The following is a 9034-nucleotide window of genomic DNA, read 5'->3' as shown; positions in this document are numbered from 1 at the left end:
GGGGTATAGAGTCATGGTATAGGCCAGAGTGTAGTTTCGGGGTATAGAGTCATGGTATAGGGTGTAGTTTCGGGGTATAGAATCATGGTATAGGGTGTAGTTTCAGGGTATAGAGTCATGGTATAGGGTGTAGTTTTGGGGTATAGGGCCATGGTATGGGGTATAGTTTTGGGGGTACAGGGTCATGGTATGGGGTATAGTTTTTGGGGTACAGGGTCATGGTATGGGGTATAGTATTTGGGGTACAGGGTCATGGTATAGGGTGTAGTTTTGGGGTATAGAGTCATGGTATAGGGTGTAGTTTTGGGGTATAGGGCCATGGTATGGGGTATAGTATTTGGCGTATAGGGTCATGGTATGGGGTATAGTTTTTGGGGGTACAGGGTCATGGTATGGGGTATAGTATTTGGGGTACAGGGTCATGGTATGGGGTATAGTTTTTGGGGTACAGGGTCATGGTATGCGGTATAGTTTTTGGGGTACAGTGTTAGTTGGCATCAGGCCTGAGGGGCGACTGTGGGCCGGACAGGTCGTGAAGTTTCCTGATGTGCTTCTTCAGGTCAAAGTTCCGGCAGAAGCCCTTGCCGCAGGTGGGGCAGGTGAAGGGCTTCTTGTCATTGTGCGTGTGCATGTGGAAGGTCAGGTTGTACACCTGGTGGAACGCCTTGCTGCAGATCGAACACTTGAACTGCTTCTCCCCGCTGTGGGTCAGTTTATGGTTCTTGTAGTTTCCTGGACAAGGACGAGACAGAGAGTCAGGACAAACAAGTCTAGAACCCCTATACATACATGATCAGTTTTAACAGCATATAGAGCAGTGGTTCTCAACATGGGGTGCAGTGACCACCAGGGGCCTTGGGGGGTGGTGGTCCCCAGCAAACTGCTGAATTGTTAAACGTCACCATTATGGTTTATTTAGTCTACAATAAGTTAACACATTAGAGCATTGGTTCCCAAACTGTGTTTTGAACCAGCTAGTAGCCTTATATTGTTATTTAGCCTTTCTGCTGCTATTACATGGTTAAATCAGAAAATTTTATTTTATGGGGTGGGGGGGGGGGGAGGTCCTGGGGAAATTTGGTTTGGTACGTAGTGGTAGGCCTACTTGGTCGGAGAAGTTTGGGAACCCCTGCATTAGAGAAGGTAGAAAAATTACTGTTTTCAAGATTCAAGATCATTTGAATAGCCATAGTGAGTAATCATCGTGAGTTTTGATCGTGGTTTCTCTGTTATCTCAATACAGACAGTCATGGGATTCTGAATTTGCTGGGGAGCCCCTGGAACCCCCTCAAGGACCCATGGTGGTCCCCGGACCCCACATTGAGAACCACCAATAGAGTTTTATGAGAGCAACCCACACTAATTCCCAAACTGGGGTACGCAGACAAAGTTCCACAGTAATGTAAAAAGGCAAAAGTTACTGCCTTATACAAAAAAAGGCAGTAAGATGGAACAAAGTAACTACAGGCATGTGTCTATTTGAAGTGTTTTAAGTAAAATCTTAGCGAAGGCTGTTCATGAGCAGATTTTTAATGATGTCAACCAGTTCAATATTTTTATATGATTTTCAATCAGGTTTTAGACACTCTTACTCAACTGATACTTGTCTGACCTTCTGAACTGATTTCATTAAGAAGCAAATTGGCTGTGTGCAAGTATTGCGAAATGGCAACGCTTGACCTACAAAAAGCATTTGACTGTCAATCACCAAATCCTACTGTGTAAATTGAAGGCAATAGGTTTTAAGGGGGAGAGGCACTGAATTGGATAGTCATACCTCTCCGACAGAGTCCAAAGGGTAGAAGTAGGAGGTAAAAGGCAAAAAACCTCACCTCTGGTGTCCCTCAAGGAAGCATTATTGTTCCTTTATCATTTTAGTTGTATATTAATGACATGGAGTCAGCCTGTTCATGACCGTTATTTCGGTATGCCTTGGTAACCGGTGAGTGATTAGAATCAGTCAGATCATCACTTAGTAAAGGGCTTCAAAATGTAAGGCACATGGTTATGCAACAATAAGCTATCCTGCACTTAGGGAAATCTGAATGTCTTGTTTTTGGAACAAAGTATAAATTCAGTTGAGTTTTTCAGTTGAATGTAACGGTGCTAAGTTACAGGAAAAGTGTTGTGTAACGTATCTGGGAAGTCAATTGGATCAGTGTATGACGAGTGAAGCTATGACCCACTCTGTCATTGGGAAAATCCACTCAAGGACAAAGTATTTGATAAGAATATCTAAGTTCCTTGACAAGAAGACCATGATGACTTTAGCTTTAGCTACGTCACTAGGACTACACCTGTACAGTATTTTCTGGTACAGTGCTATAACTAAAAGATCAACAGACAGGCTTCAAACTAATGAGGGTTATCCTTAACGTCAGTCCAAGAACACATTTAGCTCAATCCATTAGAGTTGAATTGGCTCCCCGTTGAAGGTAGAGTTCAACAGTTAAAACTCAGTCATGGTCTATAAAATATCGCATGACCTTTGTCCAATTTACTTTACTAAGTACTTTCAGTTTGTCTGGGACACTCATAGCCTGAACACGAGAGCTAGTGTAGCAAACTTGAAACTACCCAACGTAAAAAGCAAGGTTGGGAGAAGTACATTCCTCTATACGGCGGGAGGAGTGGAACAAGATCCCTAACAAAATTAAATCTTGCCGTGTAAGCTAGAGTAACATGCTGAGCCTTTTGTTGAAATGGTTTTTGAACTTGTGCTGTTTGTATCTCTTGTTCTTTTTATTCTTAATTGATCTGTATTGTTTATAGGATGCTATGTGTTACTGTATGTCCTGTTTTTCTAAGACCAAGGACCATGTTGGAAATAAGTGTTCACACTTTCCCTTGGATTTTGTTGTCTTTTATATCAATAATAAAATCAATCAATCAATAAATCAATCAATCAATCAATCAATCAATCAATCACCCCTATAGTGGAGGGGGGGTACTTGAGACAGAGGGGAAAATGGAAAAATGTAAGAATAAATCATGAAAATAAATGAAAGGTTATAATGAATCTGCTCAGGAGGTACTAATTGCAACTCTTTCACTCCCTTTCTTATTTTGAAATGTAATATTCTTCAAAAGGAGGGTTATTATTACTCATTCATTGCATCATATGCTAGCTATAGTTTTCTCTTGTAGTTTTGTAGTTTTGTACTTTGAGTGGTCGGTAGACTAAAGCGATATAAATGCAGTCCATTTAACATTTCTAGAAATATTTTAGCAATAGAAGACAAAAGTAGAAGAAATATGTTTATTTATATTCTAGAGATTTGTGTCAGCCCTCAGGAAAAATAACTATAGTTTTTATGATAGGATATTTCAGAAAGAAATATCACAGCAAAACTATAAATCCCTATATCCATATTATAGTGACGCATGGGGACAAAAAAAAACACGAATTAGAAGTCATTATAAAATGCCTGCTTTCCCCCCTTAACAGCCTCTATATTTACTTATCACTTTGGTACAGTAGCCTATTAATATAAGCTACCTATAGAATTTACCACAATATGTTGATTCATGTATGCTGAAACAAGATGGAGATTGGAGACCAACATAGCTATTCTTATGATAAACTCTAAAGGGATACATACAAATGCAAATGAACAAACAGGAATGTTATAATGACAGGTATATAAAAAAATACAAGGTGATTACAGTATATAAGATGTTTTTTGCCCTATCTCAAAATAACTTCCATATGTCTGCACTTACATTATGTTCATTCTCTTAATTAATACGATTAATTAATTAATTAATTAAGTCTCTTTTCAGAAGTGTAACTCTAAATAAAAGCTATAGCCTACTGACAAATAAATATAATCCGGCACACTGTCTTGCATGACATCGTTGATATCTTTGGAACATGTTGGACACGTGTAAACAGGGTTTAATCTTGCGGATATTATCTGCTTTATGTGATAATCTAGAGATGATGGCGCCCTTGAATATCCGAATTTCATTCTCTATGCAAAGACAAAAGTTTTTTTTTCTTTATAGAAAAATAGAGGTTTTCTAAAGAGGTAAGATCTCATCTTTTCTCCTAACCGAATTCTCTTAAATCACTCAGATTACTAAACAACAAAAAGTAATAAGGTATTGAAACATTATGGAACGTTTTTCCCCTGAAACCTCTGACTAAATCTGTTTATATTTGTGTATTTATATAGTCCATACTCCTGTTTTTAATGTAATTATATTTAAAAATGTTCCTTCTATGTTCTATAGCCATTTGTGCCTGATCTATATGTGCTATTTACCTGAATGTTTATGTGCTGCTATACTGTTTACCTGAATGTTTAGCATATTATCCTTTTGTAAGAAAAGAAAAGAAAAGAAAAGAAAAGAAAAGAAAAGAAAAGAAAAGAAAAGAAAAGAAAAGAAAAGAAAAGAAAGGAAAAGAAAGGAAAATAAAATAAAATAAAAATAACCCATGTGGGATTATATTTATTTTTCAGAAGGGATAGTGTAGGTACAAATAGCCTATAAATAAAAAAGTATCTCGGAATATTAAAGTGATTTTTCTCCCGGGATCTTATTCTTTTGAAGAAATTCGGGGAACTTCAGCCAATGACTTTAAAAAAATAGATTAATTTTGGAGCTCTAGATGTATTATTTTACGAAATTGTCAATTGATATGCTAATAATAGCCATTCTCACGTAATAGGCCTACCTTTCTGATGGAAGCCTTTCCCACAGAACTCGCACACGAAGGGTTTATATCCGGCGTGGATGCGCGTGTGCGTGTTGAGGGTGGAGCTCCGGTTAAAGGCTTTCCCGCACTGGTTACACTTATGCGGCTTTTCCTGCAACAACAACAACACATGGATGAATATGCTATATAGCCCTATAGGCCTACTATATCATTTACTACAGTGATCAACCAAATGCAATGAGTTCCGTCAGAAGAAGGAACGGTAGTGCTCTACATTTTTTATAATATGCAATATTACAGAAAGGCTAAACTTCCACAAATTATAGGCTATAGATCACTAAACCCCGGCCCTATCGAGAATCAGACACATGTCAGTCCCTATAGAAATATTATGGGAATTAGGACTATATCACTCCTTCACACACACTCGCTCACACACGCACGCACGCACGCACACACGCACGCACGCACGCACGCACGCACACACACACACACACACACACACACACACACACACACACACACACACACACACACACACACACACACACACACACACACACAAGCGATACAAATATAAGAGCATTGTTATGCGATCTGTTATAGCGTCATGACCAGGTTATAATATTATGGAATTAATATTGTAAGCCATTAGTGTGTATTTTGCATAATGCACAATGATTAGCCATTCTAATGAGTAGGCTAATCTTTTGTGGATCAAAGCGTAGGCTACCTGAGTGTGGATGATCTTGTGTCTGCACAGCGTGCTGGCCTGGCGGAAGCCTTTCCCACACACTTTACACACGAAAGGACGCGCGCCCGTGTGCACGGGCATGTGCCGCGTGAGGTTGTAGTGGGCATTAAACACCTGAGCAGAAATACATGAAATTAATATATAAACATTTTGTATTAAAAATGTATATAAATAAAAACCATTTAACACCCGAGCAGAGATAATAGCCTAAGCTACACCAAAACTATTCGACAGCTAAGCAGAAATATAGGCCAAATTATGTGAAATACACCATAATAATAATAATAATAATAATAATAATAATAATAATAATAAATACACAAACAACTTAGAAAAACGATCCTAAACACATGAGCAGAAATATAGCATATGAAATTAACAAACACTCCCATACACAAAATACAATAATTAATGAGGTTAAACACCTGAGCGGAAATATATCAAAAATAGGCATGTATTAAATACACAAAAACTATTATAGTCCTGATGCTCAGCGTGTGAATGTTGTCATTTTTCCTTCATTAAATTCCTTTCTTCTTGTTCTTTTTTTATGTAGCCTAAAACACTACAAAAAATACCCCTATAGGCAGATGTCAAGCCCGTTGGGACAACGATGCGTAGCGTAATACGAATATTGCAAATGTAGCCTACACAAAATGTATAGCAGGGCACAAGGGAGATAAAGACCGCCAGGTTATTAAAGCTTGGCTCAAGGTCACAGATTTCCTCTAAGTGATGAAGGATGTTACACATTTCCTGAGACTGATGTTCAATATTTTACACTAGATTTTCCTGCTCAGGTGATTTTTCTGTATCAGATTTTCCTGCATCAGGTTCCTCCTGGCTGATAGTTTGGTGTTTTATGTCGAATAATGTAGCCTATCATGCCGACATATTGATTTCTATCAGTCAGTGTTTGGAGGTGTTGTGAATAATATTGGCACCGTTAGTAAATCCACACCTCTGATGAAAACGAGTAAAAATGCTCCATGCAGACAGTTAAAAGCAATAAAACCAAAAGCAGTAATGTGACATAGGTAGGCTAGTATCAGAATGGAGCTACGATATTTTCCTGATATGACTGATGCTGTATTTTGAATGCCACACGCCACATTGCTGTCAGATAGGTTATGATGTCACAGATTTGGTCATACATCGCGCCAAATACTGACTCCATATTTCAGCATGAGGGATAGCGAGGAGCAACATTAGATGTATCTGGGCACAGTATGTTTAAAAGACGGGGAATATGGCTCAGCATTTGACCTGGCAAAGTGGCTATAAGGCCTATCGATTGACAGATTGATCGATTTATTTACTCTAATGAAAACGAGTAAAATGCATAAATTAAAAACAATAAAGCCAAACTCGTCAGGCATGCTCACCTTGCCGCAGACCTCGCATGTGAACACTTTGGGTTTGATGGCCGGACAGGAGGCTTGGAGGCGGGCGGAACCTCTCTGTCTGTCGGTCAGGATGTGAAGCTGCTCCCGGCTCTCCTTCATGTAGCTCTGGATGTGACCCGGGGACAGCCCCCCGGGCTTGCTGCTCCTCTCCGCCTGCAAGAGGGCTTTGTGTCTGGCTGTGCTGAGCAGGTAAGAGGCGGCCACGGGGTGCATAGTGACCAGGCCGGCCGTGGAGGGGCAACCGCACCCCGGCCCCAGGCCCGGGAAGGACGCCTGGTTCACCACGCGGGGCCGGAACAGCTTGTACCCAGGCTGGCTCGCCTGCTCCTCCTGCTGCTGCTGGGGCTTACAGCTCAAACCAAAGCCCAGGAAGTCTGCGGGACAGTGAAGCAGGTTATTTTATAGTTAACGAAAACTAACGAAATAAAACAGGTGGGAAAAAATATTCTCGCCAACAAAAAACAAAAAAGGCTTTTTAAAATAGATAAAAATAAAAATAACTGAAAATCTATTGTGTGTTAAAACTATGACAAATTAAAATGATCCAGAAAATGTTTTTAGTTTTGGTCTTTGTCAGTTTATTTCTAGTCTAGTTTATTTCAGACATTTAAGCTGAAGCAAGGTTATTATAGTTAACGAAAACTAACGAAAACGGGGTTGAAAAAATATTCTCGACAACTAAAAAACAAAAAAGGCTTTACAAAATTAATAGATAAAAATAAAAATAAAAACTGAAGCTGTATTGTTTGTTAAAACTATCATAAACTAAAATGATGTAGAAAATGTGTTTAGTTTCGGTCTTTGTCAGTTTATTTCAGACATAAGCCAGTGTTTGGGGTGGATTCAGGTTTGACACAAACACTGACAGCTGTTGTCTTGTGGATATATTCTTCATCTGTCATAAGTCAATACAGTTTTTACTGGCGTGATGTTTTAATTTACACAATACTTTTTCCTGACCTTTTTGAATCTCGTCTTTGACAAATACCCCATGCAAAAAACACTTAACTAAAAACTAAAGTACAACTTTTTTTCCCAAAAACTAAAAAAGAAAAGCTGCAGCCTCCACAAACTCCAAGTTGCTTATAATGACTGCATGTGGATATTGCTGAAAAAACCCAGGTGTAGTGACACTTTTAAGGCGCTCTTGAGAAATCTGATCTACAAATTTAGCCTATTTGTCACTGAATATTTCTCAGAATGCCATTATGCTGCTGACTAATAATCCTGGTTTTAGTACAGTCACATGTGAAAATGTTGATATAATTGCATTTTTTACTGTGCTTTTGCACGTTTTCTTTTGTGTTTTTTATGGACTGTGTCCACCAATAAAAGTTGATTGATCGATTGATTGATTGATTGATATATAACTAAACTAGAAAACCCGCTTTAAAAAAGAATTAAAACTAAACTAACGCTAATTGAAAACAAAAGGTCGACTCGACACGAAATAAACATAAAAACGAGTGAAAAACAGGCTACGTGACTAACCTTGGTGAGAAGACGCCGTGTCGAAGTGGCTGGGGTCCAGTCCGGTGATGTTGGGCTCGTACCCGAACGGCAGCAGCGGGATCATGCAGTGCAGGGCGGACGGGCACATTTCGGGAGCGCGCTGCAGCCACCCGGGTAGCGCAGGGATCGACCTGGGCGCGGGCGTCACGGGCCGTGCCATGATGCGCTCGATGGAGAAGGCGAGCGGCTTCGAGCTGCTGGAGGAGGGAGGGAGCATCGTATCGGTGCCCGCAAGAAGGCTGCCTGAAGCCGGGGGGGAGCCGAGGAGCCCCGCTGGGCCATGGCGCAGAGGACCGTCCATCACTGGCGACACCTATAATGCCTTTCAAAAGGTTTCTTTACTCGCCAGCATAATATTACATGAAGCTAACGACTGGTGCCGCCATAATAAAAACAATGCTCACATTTGAATAATAATTTCATTTAAATTCAAACGGACGTCGCCTTTGCTACTTAATATGCCGAAAAGTATCGATGCTTGAAGGAGCCCATAGAGAGCTGGGGTCGGTGCGTCTGCTCCACGGCCCGGGCATCATCTGACCGGGAAACCCCCCTCACTATCCCCGCTTGGACAATCAGCACGGCTCGATAAGGCGTGTGGAGAGCCGATCGTTACCGTCCAGGAGGAGAGGGGAGGGGATAATGGATCATTTCTCAGATAAATCCGCCTCTCGTCGCGGCTGGAGAGCAGGGGAGGAG

The 9034-nt window shown here is 40.3% G+C and overlaps 1 protein-coding gene across 1 annotated transcript; it reads right to left on the bottom strand.

The window, feature by feature from the left end:
* Positions 1–487: 487 nt before the first annotated feature.
* fezf1 (FEZ family zinc finger 1) lies at positions 488–8636 on the bottom strand (the record flags this gene model as incomplete). Its single annotated transcript, XM_083663294.1, has 5 exons — positions 488–732; positions 4682–4814; positions 5397–5531; positions 6803–7197; positions 8315–8636. The coding sequence occupies 5 exons, from the start codon at positions 8634–8636 to the stop codon at positions 488–490; spliced, it is 1230 nt and encodes a 409-aa protein (XP_083519420.1).
* Between the last annotated feature and the right edge of the window lie 398 nt (positions 8637–9034).

Source organism: Poromitra crassiceps (assembly GCF_964638095.1).
Source record: "Poromitra crassiceps genome assembly, chromosome: 30".
NCBI lineage: Eukaryota > Metazoa > Chordata > Actinopteri > Beryciformes > Melamphaidae > Poromitra > Poromitra crassiceps.
The sequence above is the reverse complement of the archived record's forward strand: the minus strand, read 5'-3'. Positions and strand labels throughout refer to the sequence as shown.